Source organism: Hypomesus nipponensis, chromosome 21 (assembly GCF_054491055.1).
Source record: "Hypomesus nipponensis isolate SF chromosome 21, ASM5449105v1, whole genome shotgun sequence".
Classification (NCBI taxonomy): domain Eukaryota; kingdom Metazoa; phylum Chordata; class Actinopteri; order Osmeriformes; family Osmeridae; genus Hypomesus; species Hypomesus nipponensis.
Window position 1 is genome coordinate 6,073,308 of NC_140381.1, and position 26,383 is coordinate 6,099,690.

Consider the following 26,383-nt stretch of genomic DNA (forward strand, 5'->3'; position numbering starts at 1 on the left):
TAAATTGCCAATGAAAATGTACAGTACAAAGTGAAAGTCTCAAACACCCAAAGTGTTCTCACATATACGCTGTGTGGGATATTTGATTTGATTTTTTATTTGTCATTAGAAATTTTTACTTGACAAAGGCAACCATTTTTTTTTTTTTTACTTCTGCACCAAAGACTTTTGCACAATACAGCAAATCAGTGCTCTGAGGAAACAGTCTTGTTTAACTTTGACTATAAAGCATGTTGATGTTACAATGAATCAATTGATATTTCTGAATATTTTACAATGTTCCTAGTTATTCCATGTTTAAATCCTCAAACAAATAGGAATTTAAACTAACAGAAGGAAGCACAAGGACCTTGCAAGCGTTCACCACAAAGAATTACAAAGGGCCCTGGCTTTCCAACACCTCTAACCAGATGCTACTGTAATAACCAAAGTTGACCTTATAACCCTGAGTGCTACAGAAAAAAGAGTTTCACCCACTTGTTTCAAAACTAGAGGATTTAACCAAAAGGTATCTGCTATTATTATTATTAAGATTATATGATATTTATACACATGAGCATTCTTACCAAGCCCTACTCTGAAAGTGATTGGAAAACCAGAATGAACCATAGTCAAATGGGGGTCAAAGCTTAGGACTGAAAATGTCTCAATAAGGCACCACCCAGCACTCCAAACATCTTCTCCCACACATTAAAGGAAGAAGCAGATATATAGCAAACGGACTGTCCGTTGATGGGATGCCAGTGTGCAGATGACTGGCAGCACACCACCACCAAAGGAGGACAGAGACACCTGGGAGGAGGAGAGAGGCGGGGGAACAGAATACAGCACACCACTGACACACACAGGGGGAGCCTAACACTGCCACCCTTACAGAAAAAAAAACCCTGTGGAATTTGTTAAATGAATAACCCATTATAGAGTTTGGTATACAAGGTAACTTGAAACTGAAACAATGTGACAACTTTCAATGATCCTGTATCGCTCCAATTTCAGTACAAAACACAAGTTCAAAGTTGGATAAACTTCCCAACAATGTTCACGGTCCAAATAAGGTGTTCCGTGATGATGATGATGATGATGTGGTCAGATGTGGCATTGTCTCATCTAGATCACTTTTTGAACTTAAATATACTAATAGTCCAGTCTGCCACGGATGTACAGTAGCAGCAGACTGAACCAGTCTGCTAAAGATTTTAAAGACTTTCCTCCATTCCTTATTCCTGTTCAGGCATTTGAACAATGTCCAAGAGTGCCTTTGCTTCTGTGCTACCACAAGACTCAGGGATTTTCTTGTCTTCAGAATCCATGCTTTCGGCATTGTGATTCATACAGTTTTCCTCAGTCTGTCCGCTCCCATCATTCTCTTCTCCCCCCAAGGAGTCCACGGGTCTTTTTCGCTTGAAGCATCCCATCTAATGACAAAGAAAAACTGTCAAAACGACTATTTCTTACAAGAAACATTTAGATTTTGAGGTGCGGTTCACAGACAGGTTCTCACCTTAAACATGAGCACAGTAATAATAAGGAGAAGCAGGAGCCCCCCACCAGCACCTGTTGCTACAATCAGTTTTATGTTCGGGGGAATGATGAACTCTGCTCGAACATCAATCTGTTAAATGAGACATTCATTTAATGTCAGAGGTGTAAGAGAAACGGGGAGATTAACTCAGATTAGTTTGATATAAACACAGACAATCAGTCTCCTTTAATTTAAATCTCAGTTTTACCTGTGCCTGGTGGAAACTTGTATAATGTTTGTTCTGCCAAAAACAAAACCAATGAATTAAAGGTATTGCCTTTATTACTAGGATAAAATTATTAGTAGTTTAACTAAATTTACCTCATGGTTACTTGATTTTTGGACATATCGATGCTTGTCATTGTCAACATTTACAAAACTTTTGAATTTGACGTCTGCTTCATTGCCAGTGAACATTTTTGACAGTGGCATGTCCTGTGAATTGAGGATTCATTTGTAAAATATTTTACAATATTTCAGTCTGTACAATTAACTCTGGACAGTTTTTATGAATTATGGTAAAAACTGATAGCAATATAGCTTTGTGTGAGACATACCTCTACAAACTGCTCAAGGCCCTCAAAAGATACACTTCCCCAAAGTTTGAATTGAACAGTCGAATATTTGTCCAATATAAAAGCATTACATTGAATGGACTTGCAGTTTTTTTCTTTAGTGCAGTACTGTAAAAGAACAGTTTTTTTTTTAAATTCATAAGTTTCAGTAGATATTTTAAAACTTCCTTTCAAATTTGATTGCTATATATGTAATGACATGGTTTACTCACATCGGATGTTGCCATTATAGTTTGTTCACATTTAGTTTGGTTCTAAAAAACATAAGAAATGCATTGTGATGAATATTTTTGTTGAAAGTGACAGCAAAACAAGAATGTCAAGTATTATATATAACAACTGTGAACAAGTTACCTCTGAGACTGACACTTTATAATTCCTCATTTCAAATCGATGCCCAAGCAGAGTTGGGAAGGTGAAGGTTACTGTAACAGGCAAAGACTTCCAAGCCAAGTTCTTCACCTGTGAATATCGTTCAAATATTAGTATTTTATTTGTATTAATATTTTTGCACAACCTAATTCAAAAGACTTCCTGATGTAGCATTAGTAAAAAAAACCTTGAGAAATACTTGATTCTTGGTACATTCTGTAGGAGAAAAAACATTGAGCATGCAAAAAGTTGATCTGAAGTTGATTTGTTCAAGAAGAATTTATGCCATACCTCGTATACGTTGACCAGATTTTTTGGTCCTTTATCCTCTTGATCAAAGATAATATACGTGTTGGAATATTCATAATTCCTAAAGTGAAATACAACCTGAATTGTTATGCCAGAATGATTCGACAAAGTATTTAACAAAAGTATTGTTAGTGTAAAAACATGAACGTACGCCTTTACTGCCAAATCAACTGCAAACTGAACAGGAATGGATTTGGTAACTGTAGCATTGGTGGAGTTGTCATTATCACTGTAGATAAACAATGGAATCCAGCTCAAGTCTTGTAAACAGTGTGGGTTACTTCTTACAATCACAGTATAGGAGAAAATGGTTTAATCGAGTTGTACTAGTACCTGTGTCCAATGATGGTCATGGACATGGTGTCATTCCAATTGTAGGAATTTGAAATGCGAAATAAACTCTGGAATGATGCCTGAAAAAACGAAAATTACACATTTGTTGTGTTAGATATTGCTCTTTGTTAATAATTGATAACTGCACCAGAAATGTAAATATTGATAAATCTGGGATCACACTAGTGAATACTTTAATAGAGGAGGGGGGGGGGGTCAGATGGCTGAGCGGTTACGGAATCAGCCTATTAATCAGAAGTTTGTTGGTTCGATTCCCAGCCGTGCAAAATTATGTTTTGTCCTTGGGCAAGGCACTTCACCCTACTTGCCTCGAGGAGAATGTCCCTGTACTTACTGTAAGTCACTCTGGATAAGAGCGTCTGCTAAATGACTAAATGTAATAGAACAACATTTTAATAAATTGGTAAGAAAAATGTTCTGGGATGAAAACGTGTTTTCTACTGTTAACATCCTACAGCGTGAGCCCAGTTTACAAGTAGTAAACCCCTTACGGTTGTTTTGCTGCGATAGACAGGAAGGCTGATGCTGCACAGGGTCCTGTCAGTGACCCCCTCTAGATCGCTGCACTTGTGGAGGGTTGTCCTTGTGGCCTAGTACACAAAGTTACACCAGGGAAGCCTGGCTACAGTACTTTTGTAACACCAATAGTATGGAATATTGTTGATTGACATCAAGAATATATTCTTAATTGCATGTATTGTAATGGAAAAAATGTTAAATATACCTTCTCCAGATGCATCTTAGAGAACGATAGGCCAGGTGGGTAGAGGAATGTGAGGCTGGTGTTATAAGAATCATCTGCATGATTGGACAGTTTTACTGTTATGTTGAAGTAGCTTTGGTCCATCACAATTAAAGTTGAGGTTCTGGGTAATGAAAAAGAGACACTTCAAATGTAATGTCTGTATTTATACTGTATAACTTTGCTGCTTCCTGGTTAGCTTTTGACTTCATTGACTTTGTTACGATTCAATACATACGTGAAGTTAAAGTTTACTTCAAGCTCTGCAACACATTTTTCTTTGTTTTCACAATTCTTCGTAAAGGGCACCTACAACAAGTTACATTTAGTCATTTAGTCACAGACACTCTTATTCAGAACGACAAAGTTGATGACAATCGTGAATTTTAATTTCCAAAGAAGCTTCAAGGAAGCAAATTGTTTTATTTTAAATGCCTTACAGTACTGTCTGGCACTATGTGAATGTTAATTCAATGGAATTTAATCAGAGCCTTGTGAAGTACCTCAATGGAAGCCTGTGTAGGGCTGTCAACATTCAAGATGCCAGTTGGTGGTGTTGTCGAGTTCTGAGAAAATGTCAGTTTGATAACAACTGGGGACAATGTGTCCTTCACGCATTTCTGGAGTGAAGAATTGTTTTTATCAAAACCTTTTACATTTGTCATCACCAGATTTACACTGCAGTTGCATTAATATATATTTTTTGCATAAAGGTGTTAATGCAGGCGCTGATATGTTAAGATTTTACCTTCATGTGGATTGAGTGGTTAAAGCAGGTCACAGTTTTGTTTAGCTTCTCAATCATTTGAAGTCCTCTGGTTCCATTCCTGCCGACGATACCTCTGCTGGTGTGCCTCATAGGATCCACTTCCAGCATGTAAGAGACATTTATCTCTGCATTCCGCACTCCTGGACACATTCAGACAATGTTACCATCATCCCTCTGAACTTCATCATAGATCAGAATCAGAATTCGCTTTATTCACCATGTATGTTGTACAAACACAGAATTGACTGTGGCAGGGGAGGTGCAAACAATAAACATATACGAATCTTAAATTAAGTAAGTCAAAAGTTTAACTATTTCTAAGAACTAAACAATCTAAGAATAAAACAATTTAAATATAAAATATATATAAAAATAATAATCAGCAGCATGAGTGGTCAACATAGTGCAATCAGATGCTAAGATAAAGGTGGCTTATGCATAGTGTAATTGCCATTAGATGGACTTATAAAAGTTAAATGAATGAATGTCAGTGGGAGTCCTTGGCCTTGTTGAAGAGGCCAGTAGAACAGATATAACTGGTAGTGAGTTCTTACCACTCTTGGTAGCCTCCACCATACTAAAGCAGGCTGTTATAGTGAACACTGGGAAGGTTTGGTCCTCACTGGTGAGACAGTCAAATGGATCAGTGCTGATCTCAGAGGGGTGGAATGAGAGACCAGCAGAGACGTTGAAGACAGACTTGGACCTGTAAGTTACCAAAATAAGTCATAGCTTTAACAAAGATTGTATTAGAAAGGAAATGTATGTTTCTCTCTTCAAATGTCTCTCAATACACAGATCTGTGCAAAATTATAGGCACAGTAAAAAAGTTAAGCCAAAATGCTTTAGAAATAATTTAATAAAAAGAGTACAACAATGTACTCAACATTCCACTCTAACTGCCGCACAAATACAGAAGACCAAAAAATAGAGTGACTGTCATTTGCACAGTACTGTATAAGTAAAGTATTACCTTAACACAACAACTCTTCCTTTGGCACCAACTGCAATGTCAATCAAGCCATCACCGCCCATATCCATTCTCCCATCAAGTGTCTGGCCAAATAACTGCAGATCATCCTTCAGCATTTTGGCAGCAATTCTCTGCAATTAAATCATATCGTTTTGGTGGGACAAACGTTTGTTTTATACAAACAAAAATTCCTTATTTGTGTTTTTTTTTTTTGCTTCCGTACTTGAGTGTAGCTTTCGCGTATTCCTCCAAGTTTGTCACCCAGGTAGATGTACACTGCCCCCCTGCCTTCATCCTCGAGGGGAGCGCCCACAGCCACATCCTTCAGCTCATCACCGTTCAGATCTGTGACTGAGGAGATGGATGACCCGAATCTTCCCCAAGAAGGTCCTGACACGTTCATCACGCTCCTCAGTTTCAGCTTAGGAAGAGGAAACAGAACACACTTTCTCAAATGATAATATTTTTTCTGATCCTTTTTGAATTACAGTATATTGAATGACAACCTTTTTTACTTAATCAGCTGTCAGAGCAAAGGAAAATCCAACCTTATCAGTCAGTTGGTAGACATAGATCTTGCCCTCACTATGAGACTGGTAGAACATTGGAGCCGCCACCAGCAGGAAGTCTGTGTTGCCGTCTGAGTCAATATCAACTGCAGACAGCTCTGCCCCAAAATAGGACCCAATCTGAGAGGAAAACCATGGATAGTAGTTATCCAAATGACATTGTATTGAATACTATAATTCTATGAAAATCGCATCATAAGTAGACACAATGTAACCAACCTGCTCCCCATATTCTTTCGTGGCCACTTTCCAGTTATTGTTTTCATCTTTAGTAAAAAGGAGGATCTGTCCTTTATGTTCAGATCTAGGAGCACCAGTAAGGTACAGAAGGTGATCGTTCTTCTTTCCAACAGTTAAAGCATATCCTACATGACAAAGAAAATAATGCTATCATCCACATTTTGCTGGAGAAAACGCAACTGCAATGGTGATCAAATCATTTGAAACATTTTAAGTAACTTTTACTAGGTTACTGGTCAATCCTAATTCATTTTAGGAAAGACCTCTTTGCCAGATTGTGCTCTGAGAAGACCATGACTTTACCCATGTAGGAGTCCTTTTCTATGGAGGGATCCACAATTTCTCTTTCCTCCGATCCTGGGCCCTGAATCTCAGTGAGAGATCCACGCCAGTCATTTGATCCCACAGACCCTAAAATCAAGATATCCTGTGCAAGGATTTAAGTGCGTTTAAGAGAATGTCTTCTTACGTTTGCTGATTCAAATTGGGTTGGGAGTATCAACAGTTCTAGGAAAATTGATTTGGGAAAATAAAGAAAGGTGTCTTACCTCCTGGAACTGACTACTAAACCCACTTTGAGACATCTCTTTTTTTAAGTTTCCTGCCCGAGCAGTCTTGGTACCTAAATACCAAATAGATTTAGTCAAAATGATCTACCATTAAACAGTTTATTGTAACTGCAGAGTTAAAAGCAACATTGGAAATAAAATAATAATAATTATAATACATTTTATTTTCTACAGTGCCTTTCTCAGCACTCAAGGACACTGTACAGAGGTATATAAAAAAACATTCAAAGCAGCAGAAAAATTCGAAATAAAACAACATTAAAAACAACAGAAGGAAGCTATTGCACTTTACTGGAAAGTAAAGTCCAACTTATTTTCAGTACCTTCAATGTTGAAAATCTTTTTCTGGTAAATGTCCAGGATTTTTGACAGTCCGTTATAGTCTTCAATGAGGAATGTGTTATTATCCTTTGGTTCGGATGCCAGTTTTTTTAGGTTTTCCAAAAAATTGGTGTTGGAGTTCTTTTTGTTTGAGGGGTTCTTGACCTGCAGATTTTGTATGATATTATCATCATTAATCATATATATTTAACATTTAGAACTTCTGTACATTTGATGGGTTTGATAGTACTTCAATGTTAACTAAAAGCAAGGCATTATGTTTTACTGTATATGTATTTGAATTCAAATGTGATCTTGAACATGAGAACTTACACCAATAATAAAGCGTATGATGTTTTTTTTGTTTGTTCTTTCGATCGACTTTAAATTTTTATCACTATCAGTGGGAAGTCCATCAGTGATGATAACCAGAACCTTTGTTGCATCAGGCGTGGCGCCAGCAATTGAGTTATCAAATAGGTTTTTCCTTAAACAGAAAAAGAAAGGTTGTGCATTTTCTCACATCTGTCAGATTATTATGCAAAATGATTGTTGTTATTATTAATGATTACTATTATTATATTTCAATTTTTTGGATGAGTTTCTTTAGCAGTTCCCTTCTCCTTTCTGTGCTTTGTAATAGTATCATAATAGTTAGAATCATAGATTTTATGGGAAATGCGCCTTTCTTGCACTTAAACCGCTATACAGGCACAATAGCTTATAGTACGCAAAATGTCACTAATTTTGCATTTGATGTCGTTATTTAATAATTCAAGTTACGCACAGTACAAAGTCTATCGCCTTGTGTGTATTGGTTAAGGATTTAAAATGTTCTTCTTTCTGAAGCTTTCCTTCGGCCATCCCTTTTTGGTAGTCGTTGAAGTCAAAAACTGTCCTGGATTCCTTTGAGAACTGTACTGCAGCAAACTGTGGGGGGAACCAAAAATGTATTTGGTTTGCTTTGGGTTGTTGAACAGTTGTGTTCAGAAACCTTGTATAGCATTTCTTAACCTTAATTGAGGATTTTTTGAGTGGTTTGATGATATCCAAAATGAATCCTTTGTTTTTGTTAAATTCATCCCCTGTCATGCTTTCTGATCCATCAAACAGAAACACAAGGTCCACTTTCTTCTTGGTACATTCTGTAGGAGAAAAGTAGAGAGTGGAAGTTATGAAGTGCAATAGCAGTGAGATTCTTTGTTGAACATTTAAGTATTACTTTTAGTACCATTTGAAGCTTTGCTAATTCTTGTACCTTGAAAGGCAGGTGTGAAGTTTGAGGTTTTCTGGAACTGGCTGTTGAACTTGTAGCACACACTGTTCAGATGGGAGTTTCCATCACACTCATGAACCAGACCCGGGCCGCAGGCCTGTTTAAGGATATAAAAAAAGAAACGAGATATAATCCTGTAGATCATCATCTAACCTACAAGACTTTTATCATACAATGGTATAAAATTAACATCTACAATCTTACCACAAAGTTTGGGGGATTCTTTGAGTCAACTGCCAAGGACAGTCCAGCGTATTTCAATGAGCTATCTCCGGTTGGAAGAGGAATGGCTACATTTTTAGCAACGCAAGTCAGAATAAATTGTAGACAATTATTAGTCAGCTAAACTCATACTGCATTTTTACAGGTTAAATGTGACAATATAATTACATTAGGTGTTTTTTTTCTTCTAAAAATTGGAGGGTTTTGAATCCCACAGATACCTGGATTGTAACAAACTGTTTGGTTCTGAACACATTTACAGATTCCTCCAGATCTGTTTTGCTGAAGTGGTGCAGTGACCATTATCCTGTAAGGGGGGAGGGAGGGGGGTGGAAGTACCAATGTATTAATGGATGTTTTCATGTTTTATGTTATGAAAAGGCTAAATCAAGGCTAGACAAATTGCAGTTCTGTTTCCATGTATGGCTTGTTTTTTGTCTCCATATCACAGAAGTGTCTGCTTGAGGTGTGATAGGAAATGAAGTCAACATGTTCTCTCCTCATCCTAATGTTCACATCACTTTTATCGATAAAGAGAAACAATGTATATAGTTCAAAATATCTGGACTAATAGCTATGCGATCTTTTGATTGTAGGTGCAAAGAAACTGTTGTTTGCTTCAAGAAAATAAACCATTCTGCTGCTGTTACAATAGTGATATCCTGGTAACCTTTCTAACTTACCCTTTCTCCTTGCCTGATATGTATTGCATTACTTTGTAACCAAAGAAATCTTGTTTGTCTCCAGTATAGATGTGGGGGTTTGCAACATCAATGTTGAAAGCCCAGGAAGCAGAGAAAACTAGCAAAAAGACAACATTAGAGATATCTTCAGCTGTTACATCAGAGAATGTACTACTAGTGTGAATCAGTATTTGATCTCCACTACTTGAGTTTTGTGTGTGTCTGCACCTGGCGAGGTGAAAAAAGTTTGTTCTGGAACAGTTCAACAGCTTAACTACTGTATCTGAATAATAGGCACTATTTTTTAAATTAAATTGTATTTACTGAATGAACAAGTTTTCATCTTAAATTGCATTGTCAAGGTAAATTATTCCCTAAAACTGAAAGAGATTTAAGAAAAAGGTGTAGGCCATGATGTGGCTAATTCAATTCTTCCTCAGTTTTTTAGCATGAATTAGGTTCACATTAGCACTGAAAGATCCTAAAGTAGATACACATTGAACCTTCTGTTTTTCCTATTTAACAGCAAAGGTACACAGCACATGTGGTCAATTAATATACTGACCTACTGTCGTCATTTCTTGTTTTAAAGTTTACACAGAGTTTACGTTTATCCATCCCCCCAAAATTTGATTCTATTGTTTCACAATATTAAACCAAATGAAAGAGTTAGGCACACTCAAAAATCCTTGACATTTCTTACCTATGTTTGTCATGCAGGTGAGCAAAGGAATAAGTCGTATTTTTACCATTTTCTCCTTCAGTTTTTGATGCTGATCAATTATTCCTGCTCTGTCTTGTAAGCATGAAGTATGAAAGTGCGTCATTCTTCCTGTCAGGTTTTTATACGAGGGTGTTTCCGCTCTTGTTTTGCGTTGGTCGCACATCCATGTTCTCACACAGATGCTCATCTCAGACATTTCTGTTATGTGCAATTTCCTCTTTCCTGCCATTGGAGAATAAACCCACCAAAAAGTTTGACTTTTTCACTGACTACCTACTACACTGCACCCTAGTCCGTAAACAGACTGCGTTTCTTTTTTGTTGTGTTTATCAAATAAATGAAGTATATTTCCATCGTAGAGTGAAGTTTGCACAGATGCCACACTTTGTGGGCACACTTGTAGTTTTTATTTTCCCTACAATTTTGTGTTTTAATATTCGTCATTAGAGGGCCTATTTATCTAACTTCCCAGAGGCATACCATATTATTAAGACCAATTTGAAAATATCTGTAAAGAATACTATGTTATAACCCGTGGTCCAATTCATCAAGAATCTAAATTAAACATGCATGTTCAATTTTGACTGAATTGGCCTAAACCCTCAAAGTACTTGTGTATTTTGGTGTGGTAACGTCACTGCATAATCAGCATTTGTGTTTGAGTGTGACAGGTGCTAAAACCACAACCTGTTGCTGGGGTGTTGCTAAGGCTGACGTTTCAGTTTCTGTAGTTCTCTTTTTGTCTTTTTTTTTTTTACATGATACAAATATATTCTGATATACTAAACCAGATTGGATACAAATATGGACATGATGTTAAATTAATGGTAAGTCTGTATCAATTGAGGATGAGACGCTAAACCCAGACCTTTACACCCTCTGGTAAAATGTCCCTTGGCTCTGACCATTTAAATTCTATTAGAACTATGTATTTTTCTTATGTTGCTTTGAATAAAATCATCTACTAAATGAATTCAATGTAAATAGCCTATTTAAATTTACAGTACAAAGCTTAAGTCTTGTTCTCATCTAAATGTTCTCAGGTTTTTTTTTGTTGGTCAAATGCTTACTTAAGAAAATAGTTGTTTTGTTGTGGGCCTAAGACTTTTGTACAATTTGGCAATCAATGCTCTGAGGAAACAGTCTTGTTTCATTTCTCTTTTATTAAATTTGTTTGTGTGTTACAGTTCAATTAATCAAATATTTTACACTGTGTCTAGTTATTCCAGGTTTATATCCTCAAACAAATAGAATAACAAAATCACTTAACAAAAAATGGAATGGAGTATTGCAACTGCAATTTATTTTAGCTGGATTCTTCTTTACTAAATTTAAGATTTAAGTTCCCCATAAAAGGTTAAAAAACAGGTTTTTGAACCTTGAGAGAGAAGTCAACAATAGGGCAACCCTGCGTTATGCAACCCAGGGAGATGATGTCCACATGAGGGGAGAGGTATTCAGGGAGGGAACTAGGTGTTACCCCTCCACTGGCCTCAATCAGCAGAAAGGGGAACTTCTCCTTCAGAAGCCGGGCTGCAACACACAGTTCCTGTGCGAAGGAGGGACCAGAAAATGGAATCTAACCAAAGACTCCAATCAAAAGAATGTAACAGAACTTTTCAAATATGAATTGACCCAGGTCTGACCGACCACTTTTACTATCTGACCGACTACTTTTACCATCAATCCCAGACAGTCTCACCTCAGGCTTGAAGTTATCCAGCATTACTATGTCTGCTCCTGCTGCTGCTGCCTCGCTGCCCTCCTCCCTGGAACCACACTCCACCTCGATCTTACTGCTGAAGCCACACACAGCACGGGCATCCCTAACCGCCTGGAGGGGGGGGGGGGGGGGTTAGGGATGGTACACGTGTAACTGAATATATTATACATTTGAGTGTCCGATCGAACACCTTTACATCCTATTGTGTGGTTCCCGACCAGGGTACAGTATGTGAGTGTCCTGCACACCCTAAGAGAGGCTTTACCTGTGTGATACTTCCTGACGCCCAAACATGGTTATCCTTCAGCATCACCATCCCACTCAGATCCTGTCTGTGCATGGACACTCCGCCCACCAGCATGGCATACTTCTCCACCAATCGGAAGCCAGGGGTTGTCTTTCGTGTGCCCGCCACCTGCCCTTGCCAGCCAGCTTTTGAGGTGATGTACTGCAGCTTGGTGCAGCGAGTGGCAATCCCAGAAGCTCGGGCCAGGCAGTTGAGGGCTGGCCTCTCCCCCAGGAGGACACACCTGGCTGGGCCTCTCACTACGGCAGTTGGGGTTACAGCCCCTGGACCTGGTGAATTAGATTGCTCAATTATAAAAGAGCTGAATTCAAATGGGGCGATTTCAGTCATGTTTTCAACAACTAATATGATAACAAAAAACACTTTTTGAATAGGATTACTGCAAGTTATTTTAGTCTCGGATCGAATTTCACAGAATCATACCCAGGTCTGCCCCCTCTTGGTACATCCATTCCACAGTGCAGCCAAGCTCGGTAAACACCGCAGTGAAGAAGGGGATTCCCGCCAAAATACTACAGGGTGATTTACAAAACAACCGAGCCTCAACATCCTGTGACCCCACACACACCCCTGCAGGGTCGAAGTTGGGCGTGTCCTCTGCCAGCCAGTCACGTACCAGGCGAGTAATCAAGTGGGGCGGGATTGAGTGTGATAGGTCGAGTTGTGGCTGGCTCATACTGATAGGTGAATATGGGTCGTCCTATTAAAAAGAAGAATGACATTAGATTTGGTATTTATATATGATTACAGTTTACGTGATAAATTTACTTATTTAAGCTACATAGTTCCCTGTAGACCTTCTCTTACGTTTGTGTGAGAGCGATGGCATAATAGACTACTCAAGTTTATTGCCATTGGTATAAACAGAAAAATAACCCCTTTCTACGTAAGTCTCAACAAAGAAATGAGCGGTTATACAAAGGTAATAGTGTCTTTTGGTGTTTTGGATGGTTTACTTTGATCTGTTGATGCTCTAGCTGGAATGTGCCAGGTTCCCGATGGTCACTGGGGATGGATGTTGTGTTCTGGTATTCAGTAAAACTACAAAATAGACAGTCAGTCACCACATTTGTCCGAGGCAAACTGGACAGGTAAACTAGTTTGATACATGAATCATTATAAATACATAATTATGTAGGCCCTATCTGACCTACTCATCTAAGTTGCAGATTTTTATCGTGTACATGTATTTGCATGTATTCATTTAGCAGACGCTTTTATCCAAAGTGACAAGAAAGAGCTTTATAAAAAGTGCATAGGTCAATATTCATAAACAACGAGATAGCCCCAAAAACATTGCGGGTAGACAAAATCAATTTCAATAATACATATAATATATCAAACTATCTTGGTATTAGAATTGTCAAACGTATCCAAAAGTTAATCTTCTTTGCACTAGGGCACATAGCAAACCCTACCCGAACGCTTTCAGAAAACTGTAAGGGAAGGCCCATGCATGCAAACAGTTGCATGCATCATCGTCACCAGAGCAACCCAATCCCAGTTTAGCCATCTCTGCATAATGTTTGAGATAGGCAACAATGGAATATTTATGTCAGTGGTTACTGGATACATAATTTCGCAGGTTTATAGTTTGCTATCTCGAACCGCAAACGTGTAACCTACGGCTTCCTTTACGGGTTTTCTCACCTCTCTTTATGTGACTTCAGATGCCGCACAAAATTTGAAGTGGTTGTGATGACATCGTTAATTTTTTTGCCACATATTTTGCATACAGCTATTCTTTTTTTGTTCTCCACCGTGAAATGTTTGAAACCATAAGCAATGACTCTTGGAATCCTGCTTGACATGATAAAAGTATTGTGAGAGTCGAGCGCTTCTCACAGATCGAGTCACGAATGTTGAAGTCGGAAGTCCAATAACAATAGAAGGCAACCAACAGTCACATGACTCGAGTCCAAGTCATATGACTCGAGTCCACGTTTCCAAATATCACTTTAATTTGACATTAAAGCATTGGCCTAAGGTAGCATATCATCAGGTGCAAAAAAAAAAAGAAAAATTGATACAAAATAAGTTAATAGTTTGACGTAGTGTGGACTGATCTTTAAGTCATTTACGACGCAACACATTTTGAAGTTGTAAATTAGGTTATAAAGTAAAAGGAAGAACACAGCTTGTACCTGAACAAATACGTGATAACCTATTTATTTGTTTAAATTAATTAAATGATATATTTCCAACACAAGGAACTACAATATGTTAAATTAAATACGGCACATAGGAATACATTATTTACTGAACTTACTGATCAAACAATATTATATAGTCCTCGGCAATGGACTAAAAAATCCTCTTCTTTTGTTGAATTGTCTCTAGCAGTTACACATGCTCTTCAGTATTGGAATTTGACCCTTCAATGTTGACACACTGACCGAAGAAGTTGTGAACTCAGTCATCCCGATATAGGGGGGTAAAACTTCCAAAATACGTTTTCTTATTTTTGATTTTCTCTATGTTATCATTTTCACTGTATAACACTAAACCAACATTTGACCGAGTATCATTAATACGATCTGATTAACAGCAAGCAATTTTAGCAGGTTTAGCAGCAATCGATGAATGCAATTCAAATGGTCTGATGATAGTTCTGCAGATAGTCCACAGACAAATTATGTTTTGTGTTTCGAATGATGCTAAATTGGAAATGTAATAGGCCTAATCACTAGGAGGCACTGTTTGCCCCCCCCCCCCCCCCCCCCCCCCCTCAAAAAGAACTAGGTTCATGACGTAAGGCAGTTTTGCGCAGCTTTGCGCTCCCGCGACTCTCTCGAATAGACCCCAGTTTCACACCCATTGCTCGATATAAGGAAGTGAAAGTATACACATGGAGGGTGTGTCTTTTCCATCAAATATATATTTTATTTTATAAAGTCCTCGTTGGATAATAATGGGGGACACTGCAAAGGTTAAACGGCGGGAACAGTTGAAGAGCTGGGCTGGCTCGAGGACGGACCGAGAACCGCCTGTGCCCAGACGAAGGTGGCGGGGCGATGTCGAGGATGTTGACCAGACGGAGGCCGTAGACAACGCCAAGCTAAAGGACCCTTATCGGGATGTAAATACCACAGGGGAAGCCAGTCACCTACTCAAACGAAGGTGTCGTAGCTAGCTACTTTTATTTACGTATTATCCAACAAAAATTATACATATACAAATGTTATTTATGTTAGTTTTTCTAAGATAGCTTAAGTAAGGCTAGCTAGTATCTACACCGGATGCTAGATAGGAATGTTGTGCGTGGGCTAGGAAGCTATCTAGCCTGTTTAGCCAAATACACTCTTTTTATCCATCTAGCTGAACTACACGAACATATTTATTTCCACCAAGATACTACACATTTGGCCCGATAGTGCTACTGTAATAAGTAGCTAAGACCTACTGTATGATCATATCGCTTCTTTATAGGCAGCAAACAATCTACCCATGTCCAATCTATGTCAAATGAGTTGTCATGTGAGATATATTAAGTTACTATTAAAAAAAAACTAAACATGTTAAATTGTTCAATGGAAAGGAGGCGAGTGAGGTTCGACATAGCCGCGGAGTTCCTGGCTGCTTGTGCCAGTGGAGACATAGATGAAGCCAAGGAGATGCTGAGAGAGGCGAGTGAGATGGAGGGAAAGAACGGAGAACGTCACCAGGCAGAGATTGTCAACTGTGCCAACGCTGACGGAATCACAGCCCTTCACCAGGTAAAGGACTGCATGGTTCTTAAGTGCCACCGAGCATATCAGATTTGTATCATTGCCATACCTAAACAGTTTGTTTTCCCATTCCAGGCGTGCATAGATGGGAGCATGGATGTGGTGTTGTTTCTTTTGGCCCATGGTGCCAATGTCAACCAGGTGGACAGTGAGGGCTGGACTCCTCTGCATGTGGCCGCCACCTGTGGAAACCTGGAGATCATTGAGTATGTACCTACTTAACCATTTAATCCTAGATAAGGCCAAGGACTCTGGGAAACTGCCCTGACCCATAAACCAAAGGGCGTACTTGGTCAAATTGAGTGGTGTGGCCAGTTTGTGTGGGCAGCGGGCTATTTTGTGCTGTCAAACAATGCGTTCTATTGTTGCCTTGTTTGGCGTGACCATAGCATTTAAGCTGAAGCAGAAATGGACACAGGCGTCAGATTGTGTGGCAAAGGCCTTCTTTCCCAGAAACTTAGTTCCTCCTCTCTTAGTAGCTTGAGCTGTTTTTTCCCCCCCCCCATTTGTTGACGATTTTTAACCGACTGTGCCCTTGATACAATAGAAAGAGAAAAAGCTTACTTCATTATTGTGTGTTATAAGATTCAATCAAACAACCCCCCCCCCAAAAAAACACTGAGTAGACTCTAGACTTTGTAGAGTTTGTCGAAAAAGCTGTTAAGAGTTTCGCACCAAACGTTGCCCGGGTAACAACCTTGCCATGTGTCTGTGTGGCAGTTTTCTCCTGCAGCGGGGTGCCTCTCTGTGTGCCGTGAACTGTGACGGGGACGTCCCCCTGGACATTGCCGAGGACGAGGCCACAGAGTCCTTCCTCCAGGCGTACACACAGAGACAAGGTGGGACCACGGGAGACGCTCAGGCGGGACCTGTGTCACAGCTCAGTAGACAAGAGACAGACAGAGAGACAGACAGAGAGACAGACAGAGAGAGAGACAGAGAGAGAGAGACAGAGAGAGAGACAGAGAGAGAGACAGAGAGAGAGACAGAGAGAGAGAGACAGAGAGAGAGACAGAGACAGAGAGACAGAGAGACAGAGAGAGAGAGAGACAGAGACAGAGACAGAGACAGAGACAGAGACAGAGACAGAGAGAGAGAGAGAGAGAGAGAGAGAGAGAGAGAGAGAGAGAGAGAGAGAGAGAGAGAGAGAGAGAGAGAGAGAGAGAGAGAGAGAGAGAGAGAGAGACAGAGAGAGGGACAGGGAGAGGGACAGGGAGAAGGACAGGGAGAGGGACAGGGACAGGGACAGGGACAGAGACAGGGACAGGGACACGGACAGAGACAGGGACAGGGACAGAGACAGAGAGAGACAGAGAGACGGACAGACAGAGAGAGACAGAGAGACGGACAGACAGAGAGAGACAGAGAGACGGACAGACAGAGAGAGACAGAGAGACGGACAGAGAGAGACAGAGAGAGACAGAGAGGGACACAGGGGTATGTTCATCATTGCACCATGTTTGACATTTTGCCTGTTAAACTGGCAAGATGGAGTTTCCTCTTTTGTCAAGCTCGAAGGTTTGTTTCATAGCCTTGCCACTTCCTGTGTTTTAACTTCCATGCAGAGTTAAAAAAGAAAGTCAAAGGCCAGTGCACAGATGTGGTGCATTTTCTCTAAGCTGTTGGTTATAGCCGTCCCATTAATATGAATATTATTATTATGTTCAAATGCATTCCCCCCCCAAAAAAGAAATCATTCAAATAGACTGTGAGCATTACATATGACTGCATTGTTTCCCACACATAGACTCATTTGTGGCGGTGCACCACAGAATCAACACCAGCCGCGGCGCCAAATATTGCGCTTCGTTATTATTATATTTTTATTTAAAACACACAGCGTATTCAATCAGCTGCATTTCCTTTCCCTGCTCTCCCTCCGTCTCTGTCACTCACGCATCTCTCAAATACACACACACAGTCACAACGTCGGCACACGTTAGCAACAATGCCATGCAATATCAGCGAGCCTTCCGGATTAGTACCGTAGCTAAAGGGCTAGGAAAGTGTAAGGTACTTTTCGCTAGGTACCTACGAACATGTCTTAATCTTCTAGACAAGTGGGTTCCCCATCGTTCTTTTGGTGAGCTGTCTCACGAGCTCTACTTACTCGGCTTCATGAAGCCGACTAGCGAAATAGTTATTTAGCCCTAGCGTTGCTAAATAAACCCCCCCGTCCCGCGCCACAAATTGCTTTTTAATCTGTGGGAAAGACTGGACTGTATGTATGTATTGAGTATGTTGTCCTCCTGTGGGTCAGGTGTGGATGTGGAGGCAGCTAAGCGGGTGGAGGAGGAGCAGATCATGACGGACGCCCGGGCCTGGCTGACGGAGGGGCTGCCCTCGGACCTCCGCCACCCTCGGACCGGGGCCACACCCCTGCACGTAGCGGCAGCCAAGGGCTACCTGGAAGCCATCAAGTGAGCGACTGTTTTTTTGTCTTTTTCTTCTCCTTATTCTTCCCTTGTACGATACATTTCGCATCGTCATATGTGGGGGGGGGGGGGGGGGGGGGCCTCGGGGCAAACTGTGACGAGCCGTCCGGGTTTGCCGATACCGACGCATCTGGACGCCGGTCGGTTCGTCCCAGCCTGGCGTCGAGCCCTAACTCGGGGGCTCCTCACGCGGGTGTGTTTTCAGGCTGCTGTGCCAGTGCGGGCTGGAAGTGTCGGCCATGGACTGTGACGGCTGGACGCCCCTCCACGCCTCGGCTCACTGGGGCCAGGGAGAGGCCTGCCAGATCCTGGCCGAACACCTGTGCGACATGGAGGCCCGCAGCAACGGGGTGAGACCCACAGGCACACACACGGCGGACACGCCACTCCCCATTTCAATCAGTGTGCTGCTACACACAGGGTGTAGTAGGACGCCTTGTGTGTTGTGGGGAATGACAGTGCAGCAACTGTGGAGATACGCTTTGAACTGTTCTGGGTGGAGGTGATATGGGGGAGGGGGGGCTTCCTGTGTGTGATCAGGGTTTCCCGCAGAAAATGTGTTAGTCAAGGTGGTAAAGTGAGATTTGCTGATGGATGGATGGGGGGGGGGGGGGAGTTTTCCTCCAAAAACGAAGTTCTCTAGAGATGGGAGACTGCCATTGGAATGAAAGGGAGAAAACTGTCGGAAAAACTGCAAATATCGCTAATTAAAAAAAACTTACAAGGCGGAAACCCTGGTGTTATGAACAGTGGAAACCCTGGTGTTATGAACAGTGGAAACCCTGGTGTTATGAACAGTGGAAACCCTGGTGTTATGAACAGTGGAAACCCTGGTGTTATGAACAGTGGAAACCCTGGTGTTATGAACAGTGGAAACCCTGGTGTTATGAACAGTGGAAACCCTGGTGTTATGAACAGTGGAAACCCTGGTGTTATGAACAGTGGAAACCCTGGTGTTATGAACAGTGGAAACCCTGGTGTTATGAACAGTGGAAACCCTGGTGTTATGAACGCTCGGCTCTTACTGTCACTCAGCAATGCGAGTGTCTGAACTTCGAGTGCGGGTCACACCACACACTGTTACACACACCCACACACTGCCATACACACACACACACCCACACACTGCCACACACACAGCCACACACACAACCCTGCCATGTTTATAGACGAGCCGAGCGGGGCTTTCATTTTGTCACGTTTTGCTTAACTTGAGTTTGTTTGCAAAAATAACTCTTCCAGGGTCAGACACCGTTTGACGTCGCTGACGAGAGCGTGGCCACCCTGCTGAAGGAGCTGTCGCTGAAGCAAGCCAACGTGAGATTTACGTCTTACTCTTTTGACTGTGCAAAAAAGATGATTTGTGCCTATGTCATATGCAAATAAGCCTCCTAATCTAAACATGCAAATTACTCATCCATTCGATGTTGCCATTTTTTCCTTTCATGCAAATCAAATTTGGCGGCGTACATCATGTTAGCCACGGACGTCGTCCGTGACAACCTGTCTCTTTTTGTTTGAGAACGGTACAATATCAAACATTGTGGCTTCTCGTGTTCCCTCTCCCCCACAGTGGCGTAACGAACAGTCCTTCGTGGACAGACTGAACCAGCCGGGATCAGCCGCTGCCAACGCCCAGAACAAACGGCGGAGGTGTGTTGAAGGCCCAGCCCATCTGTCTCTCCAACACTGGGGTCTCCTAACCACACACAGGGCCTCCTGGTTCAAATGAATGGTCGTTAGTAAGCTCTATGGAAGCCTGATAACGACCATTCATTTAAATCAGGTGTGCTAAAGCAGGGGAACATCGAGAACAGTGGTTCTCAACCCTGGTCCTCCGGGACCCCCTGTCCTGCATGTTTTAGATGTTTCCCTGCTCCAACACACTTGATTCAAATGAATGGTCGTTAGCAGGCTTCTGCATAACTAGATAACGACCCATTTATTTGAATCAGGTGTGTTGGAGCAGGGAAACATCTAAAACATGCAGGACAGGGGGTCCCGGAGGACCAGGGTTGAGAACCACAGATCTAGAACATACAGGGAAGGGGTTCCTGAATACCAGGGTCAGGAAAGGCTGCTGTAGGGGGAAATTCCGACACCAATCAATGGGTATCGATTAATGTCCTTACCTGGAGAGTCTAGAGAAGGATATGGCGTGGTAAAGCGTTAGTGAGGCTAACCCCGTGGCGTGGTGAAGCGTTAGCGAGGCTAACAAGGCTAACCCCGTGGTGTGGTGAAGCGTTAGCGAGGCTAACAAGGCTAACCCGGTGGCGTGGTGAAGCGTTAGCTAGGTTAACAAGGCTAACCCCATGGCGTGTTGAAGTGTTAGCGAGGCTAACAAGGCTAACCCGTGGCGTGGTGAAGCATTAGCTAGGTTAACAAGGCTAACCCCATGGTGTGGCCTGTGTGTCCAGGAGCTCCGTGTGCAGGATGAGCAGCAGGGACAAGATGAATGTCCAGGACCAGTCGAAGGAGAGGGGCGTGTCGGGAGGGTTGGAGCTGAACGAGGAGAGAGAGAGCGGCTCAGGTAAACAAACTGTGTTACTCGGTGGGTGGAGCTTTTAGATCAATGGGATGCCCCTCCCACCACCACCACCTATGCGTTGCTATGGATAAAAGTGTCTGCTAAATGCATACATTACAACACTGCTAGGCTAAAGACTAATGTCGGCCATAAGTTATATTGATTCAAATTTTTACAGTGGTATGTTTTCCTGAGCGTGACTTCCTTTTTGACTGGGTTTAGACTTCACTCTGTAGATTGCACAACCAGAGGGACCTCAGTTTTAGTGTTGACGTATGACCTTTTTGTGTGACAGAGAGTTCCGCTGTGTCCAGTCCTGATAGTGAGAGTGTCCCCACCCCCGCCTACAGCCCTGCTGAGAAGGTAATAAGCATGCGGCCATATTTGTAGTTCTTTTGTACTGTGTAACCGTATTGATCTGTTGAGGTATCTAAAGAACGAATCCGCTTTTTTTTGTAATTTGAATCACCGTCTCTGTGACATAATATATATATATATATATATATTTTTTTTTTTTAAATGTTTTGCCCCCCAGACTCTGGAGGAGCGGGATGTGGAGGAGAAGGAGCAGGACCTGGCCAGCCGCACCGCCCGGGTCCCGCCCACTCCCCAGAGGAGGGACAGCCCGGCAGAGAGCCCCAACAACCCCAACGCTGACAGGCGCAAGTAAGACCCCCACACACCACTTCACAAACACCCAAGGTGGACCTCAGAGAGGTGAGATTCAGAAGTTCCGGCTGTTGTCAAATGACAGTGTTCATGGATGCAGTGAGTGCAGGGATACTTAGGCTGGCAAAACCGAGTTGTGTTTGCAGATGAGAAGAACGCGGAGGGTTCCATTGGAGTGGAATGAACGTTCCACCGGGGGTTCTGGTGATGGGTACTAATTCGTCTGTATCGTGGATGTGTGTTCCCTCAGGTTCCAGGCCCCAGTCAGAGACGAGGAGTCCGAGTTCCAGAGGAAAGCCCGCTCACGTCTCATGCGACAGTCTCGACGCTCCACGCAGGTGAACAGCGCTCACCCGACAGCCCTTGATGAATCAAACGCGCTGCACATCTTGGGTCTTGGCCGGGGGGGTCACTTCTCATCTTACAAAAAAGCGTGCTTGTTTTCCATGACAGGGTGTGACCCTCACTGACCTGAAGGAGGCAGAGAAGATTAAACCTGTAGAGCCGGCGCGCTCCGTCCAGCCTGTCAGTCCCATTGTCACCATCACGCCTGCAGAGAGAGGTGGGGGCCCAGACCACAGGGGGAAATGGACACGTGCCGCACATATCTGATTTGATACCTATCTGAAGCAACTGTAGCCCTCCCTTAAAGAATACACATGTCCAACTGTTTATGCAATTACAAAAAAACAATCGTGCTTTACTCTGTTAGTTTTGTCTATTGTGAGTAGTCTCTATTGTGAGTAGTCTCTATTGTGAGTTGTCTATTGTGAGTTGTCTATTGTGAGTAATCTATATTGTGAGTAATCTATATTGTGAGTAATCTATATTGTGAGTAATCTATATTGTGAGTAATCTATATTGTGAGTAGTCTATTGTGAGTAGTCTATTGTGAGTAATCTATATTGTGAGTAGTCTATTGTGAGCAGTCTCTATTGTGAGTAGTCTATTGTGAGCAGTCTCTATTGTGAGTAGTCTATTGTGAGTAATCTATATTGTGAGTAATCTATATTGTGAGTAGCCTATATTCAAAGGTCTGTGGTCAGGAGTGTATGGTGAACAGTGTGCTGTGTGTCTGTGTTCCAGACACTGACCCAGTGAGGCTGGAGGAGCCCGAGGGAGAGTCTCGTCTGGGAGTGAGGGAGAGACGGAGGGGGAGGAAGGAGAGACGCTCCACTGGGATCGTCCAGCTGCCTGGAGAGGTGAGAGCGACCCCCCCCCCCCATGGTCTCATGTGGCCTCTGTCCCACCAGTTTCTTACAGACCTTACACATACCGTCACTGGGAGAAACGACTGCAATCTGGATCATTTTGTTAATCTTGTGAATCGAGCAAAAAACCTGCAAATGCTGGTTTTGTGTTACCACGCCAAAGATTTAACGTCACAATTGTTTGCTCAGAATGAAGACGAGAACGAGTTCTGTCTGGGTGATTCTTACGCCAAGGACCCTCCGAGGTAGGTGTCCCCTCCAACTGGGCAACGCATTTTGTGACATTGACGTGTTTCCGGCGTGTGTGTGTGTGGGGGACGGGGGGGGGGGCGGGAACCAACCCCAACAATAACCCCCGTCTGTTGCCCTGCCTTTTCAGTGAGTCTCAAGCTGGGCATTCTTCACCCGACTACAAGACGGTGAGTGGCGCTTTCTATTCACAGACACGTCCTGTTGATACAGCCACACGGAAACGGCCTAAAACAGTGTGTCCGAGGGGTGGGGGGTGGCATAGGGGGGGAGGACGACATAGGGGGGAGGACGACATAGGGGGGGAGGACGACAAAGGGGGGAGGACGACATAGGGGGGAGGACGGCATAGGGGGGGAGGACGACAAAGGGGGGAGGACGGCATAGGGGGGGAGGACGGCATGGGGGGGAGGACGGCATAGGGGGGGAGGACGCCATAGGGGGGGAGGACGCCATAGGGGGGGAGGATGCCATAGGGGGGGGAGGATGCCATAGGGGGGGAGGATGCCATAGGGGGGGAGGATGCCATAGGGGGGGAGGATGCCATAGGGGGGGAGGATGCCAAGCTAAAAGCGTCTCTTGTGCTGCTTCCCTGGCAGCTGTACTCGGAGGTGGTGGAGAAGAACAACCTGCTGAAGGAGCGCCTGCAGGAGACAGAGCTGCTGCTCAGCCAGAGCAAGGTAGAGCTGGAGAAACTCCGACAGGTCAGCCTCCACCACGCATCCCACAATGCACCACACCTACTGATTTCTGCACAGCGGGGGCCGACCCACAATAAAAAAGAAATCTTTAACAAAAAAAGGTTTAGTACCGTAATTTTCGGATTATAAGCCGCGCCTTTTGTCGCACTCTTCGACCCTGCTGTTTATATAACGGTGCGGCTAATCTATGGATTTTTACGGCTAACGGTTAATACATAGGAGCTTCCTCAAGCAGCTATCTCTTTCCCGACAACTAATTACATATGGTAATTAAACATTAAAACACCTGCGGTTTATAGTCCAGTGCGGCTTATATATGTACACATCATTCAATTTAGCTGCTGCGGCTTATATAACGGTGCGCCTTATAGTCCGAAAATTACAGTACTCGAAATTTGGAGGAGCGGCTGCTCGCTAGCCTTGCGGTGTGGCTCGTGCATCACCACGCTCCGTGTGAATGTTTGTCTCCACCGCAGAGTCAAGAAGAGAGCAGTGCTGACAGACCGGCTCTGCTAGAACTGGAACAATTTGTAAGTCTCCAACCGCCAGCGATTTGTCGACTCATCTTTGTATTCACAACTGTTTATTAGTGCTATTGACTGTGTTATTTAAATTGTTGTCAGTAGAGCACGCTTGGAAAGCTTGTGTGAAACGATGGTTTTCATTGCTAGTTTTTCTTCCTGCAGGAGAAAAGAACACTCCAGAGAAGAGCGTTGGAACTGGAGGATGAATTAAAGGTACAAAGCCACATTGCAAAGGAGACCATTTATCAAGTTAAAGTTTCAGGCTTATTGCCATTTGTATCAAAGTTACACAGGTACGTTGGAATTATTGGGTCCTGCTCTACTTGACAATCCCCAGCAGCCTATCTAAAGCTATCATACATAATTAAAGCGATCATGAATCTTCTAAAGCCATCACAAATCTTCTAACGCTATGATAAGTCCTAACCTGTAAGGCCTTAAGATAACAAATTTATTTTTTTAACAAATACTGAATAATTCAGTCAACAACTGAGACTAAAATCGACGGCTAACCAAACAATGTGTATGTAAATAAAGTGACTTGTGCTTGCAGTTGGGTGAGATGGAGTTTGATGGGAGTGTAGTGGGTGCAGCTGTAGCAGAGGGAGGGGTAGGGGGGTGATAGTGTAGGGGGTGAAGGATGGTGGGGGCACAGGGGTACAGGGAGGGCATAGGGTGGCAGATGAACTCGTCAAGGATGCGCTCTGCCTCTGTTCAGGACTGTCGAGGCATTGTCAGGAAGTTCATGATTGTCAGGAAGTTCACGAAGGCCGTCTTGCCCCTTACTTGATGATGTTTCTACCCCCCCCCCCCCCCCCCGGCAGGTTTTGGTGGACCTCCGAGCAGACAACCAGAGGCTGAAGGATGAGAATTCTGCCCTTATCCGAGTCATCAGCAAACTCTCCAAATGAGCGGCTCGCCTTTTGCGAAAGACCCGCAAACCAAGCAAAGTGTTAAAAAGTAACAAATTCTTTCTTTAGCCCATCTCAAAAGGCACAAACCAGGGAACACAAGGCCCTTCCACTGCTCTGGTTTTGAAAGACCGACAGCACATTAGTCTATCGACTAATCAGGAACTGGAAAGACGAGATGTTCAGGGTTATTTCTGTGGTTTGGCCTCAAGTTAGTCGATCCACTGTGTTCCAAGCTGAACAGCACCTCCTATGGATTTACAGGGTACTGTAGGCCGTTCCTGTTAATCTATGTTTGATCCTCACCGCTCTTATTTTACTGGAATATTTTTTATGTGCTTCGCTTCTGCTTTAAAGCCATGCAAAAAAAAAAAAAGAAACAAGAACATAATTATAATTGTGTATATACCACTAGACACCAATGTTGGACAGGGCTAATGTCAAAGTCAGACATTTTCTATGAACAAATCGAGGGGACCTTACTAGAATTAGACCCAAAACAACAAAAATGGTCTTGTAAATGTGCCAAAAAAACAAAAATGGTTTCCCCCCCTCATGTCTAGCTAGTATTGCATGTTCTTTGGGGAAAAGGGGAAGTGATTGGTGTGTCTCTCTCTCAGGATGAGTTTGGGTCAATACTCAACTTGAGCTGACTACTGTAAAGTTGGACCAAACTGTATTTTACTGCATGTTTATTTCCCTCTCCTGTGAATGTATATTTATGTGTATATTTAAGTACATGGGCCCCTCTCCTGATGCTGCGGTGGTCTCTATTGTACAAGGACCAAGATGGTGGGTGCTCATGGTGTGACTGAGGCCTGTTGGTTCCTAGATGCAGGCAAGATGGGTCAAGTCTTTTTGAATGTTTACTGCAATTTTTTAAAAAGTAAAATGCATGCCAAATTGTATTTTGACAATGTGCCTTTCTATATATATTTGTAATTAATATTTCTATTTTGCTTTGGCAAAAGTACACAAAGTCAAAAATAAAATACAGTATGGTAACTAAAGGTTATTACCTCCGATGATGCTTCTTTTCTCGATCTCGATCTGATGGTCTTCCTAAACTGTGACAGTTGGGTTTAATAGTTTGACCCAGTGCAGCTGTGGTGTGTAGAGCTGAACCAGAGAATCCTTAAACACTCTGGCTGAACTGTGCCACTGTGGGCTTCCTCTTC

The 26,383-nt window shown here is 42.5% G+C and overlaps 3 protein-coding genes across 5 annotated transcripts; 1 reads left to right on the forward strand and 2 right to left on the reverse strand.

Moving 5' to 3' along the window:
* Nucleotides 1–81: 81 nt before the first annotated feature.
* Nucleotides 82–9,540, reverse strand: LOC146237629 (integrin alpha-X). Of its 2 annotated transcripts, XM_084685417.1 has the most exons (30): nucleotides 9,497–9,540; nucleotides 9,035–9,120; nucleotides 8,796–8,881; nucleotides 8,574–8,688; nucleotides 8,330–8,460; nucleotides 8,103–8,245; nucleotides 7,649–7,802; nucleotides 7,318–7,480; nucleotides 6,974–7,047; nucleotides 6,729–6,852; nucleotides 6,405–6,550; nucleotides 6,165–6,305; nucleotides 5,840–6,037; nucleotides 5,617–5,747; nucleotides 5,198–5,349; nucleotides 4,623–4,783; nucleotides 4,378–4,494; nucleotides 4,113–4,183; nucleotides 3,857–3,998; nucleotides 3,624–3,722; nucleotides 3,112–3,191; nucleotides 2,930–3,007; nucleotides 2,761–2,839; nucleotides 2,452–2,559; nucleotides 2,310–2,351; nucleotides 2,080–2,205; nucleotides 1,844–1,957; nucleotides 1,731–1,763; nucleotides 1,502–1,612; nucleotides 82–1,415 (listed from the first exon to the last, which is right to left on the reverse strand). In XM_084685417.1, the coding sequence occupies exons 1-30, from the start codon at nucleotides 9,523–9,525 to the stop codon at nucleotides 1,218–1,220; spliced, it is 3,432 nt and encodes a 1,143-aa protein (XP_084541543.1). In that variant the 5' UTR covers nucleotides 9,526–9,540; the 3' UTR covers nucleotides 82–1,217. The 2 variants fall into 2 exon arrangements, with proteins under 2 accessions (XP_084541543.1, XP_084541542.1); XM_084685416.1 differs by having other exon boundaries at nucleotides 9,035–9,509.
* A 1,958-nt stretch (nucleotides 9,541–11,498) lies between these two features.
* On the reverse strand, nucleotides 11,499–14,718 carry LOC146237630 (nicotinate-nucleotide pyrophosphorylase [carboxylating]-like). Of its 2 annotated transcripts, none has more exons than XM_084685419.1 (6): nucleotides 14,520–14,718; nucleotides 13,207–13,291; nucleotides 12,674–12,950; nucleotides 12,209–12,519; nucleotides 11,923–12,054; nucleotides 11,499–11,769 (listed from the first exon to the last, which is right to left on the reverse strand). In XM_084685419.1, the coding sequence occupies exons 3-6, from the start codon at nucleotides 12,924–12,926 to the stop codon at nucleotides 11,578–11,580; spliced, it is 888 nt and encodes a 295-aa protein (XP_084541545.1). In that variant the 5' UTR covers nucleotides 12,927–12,950; nucleotides 13,207–13,291; nucleotides 14,520–14,718; the 3' UTR covers nucleotides 11,499–11,577. The 2 variants fall into 2 exon arrangements, with proteins under 2 accessions (XP_084541545.1, XP_084541544.1); XM_084685418.1 differs by lacking the exon at nucleotides 14,520–14,718 and adding an exon at nucleotides 13,901–14,137.
* A 307-nt stretch (nucleotides 14,719–15,025) lies between these two features.
* ppp1r12c (protein phosphatase 1, regulatory subunit 12C) lies at nucleotides 15,026–26,215 on the forward strand. The gene is made up of 20 exons (XM_084685867.1): nucleotides 15,026–15,370; nucleotides 15,789–15,966; nucleotides 16,054–16,184; nucleotides 16,699–16,817; nucleotides 18,239–18,398; nucleotides 18,619–18,763; nucleotides 19,656–19,730; nucleotides 19,987–20,066; nucleotides 20,831–20,943; nucleotides 21,236–21,303; nucleotides 21,476–21,606; nucleotides 21,860–21,947; nucleotides 22,063–22,171; nucleotides 22,696–22,811; nucleotides 23,010–23,065; nucleotides 23,200–23,239; nucleotides 23,669–23,773; nucleotides 24,247–24,300; nucleotides 24,457–24,507; nucleotides 25,119–26,215. Exons 1-20 carry the CDS (start codon nucleotides 15,162–15,164, stop codon nucleotides 25,203–25,205), a joined length of 2,115 nt encoding a protein of 704 aa, XP_084541993.1. The 5' UTR covers nucleotides 15,026–15,161; the 3' UTR covers nucleotides 25,206–26,215.
* Nucleotides 26,216–26,383: the final 168 nt, after the last annotated feature.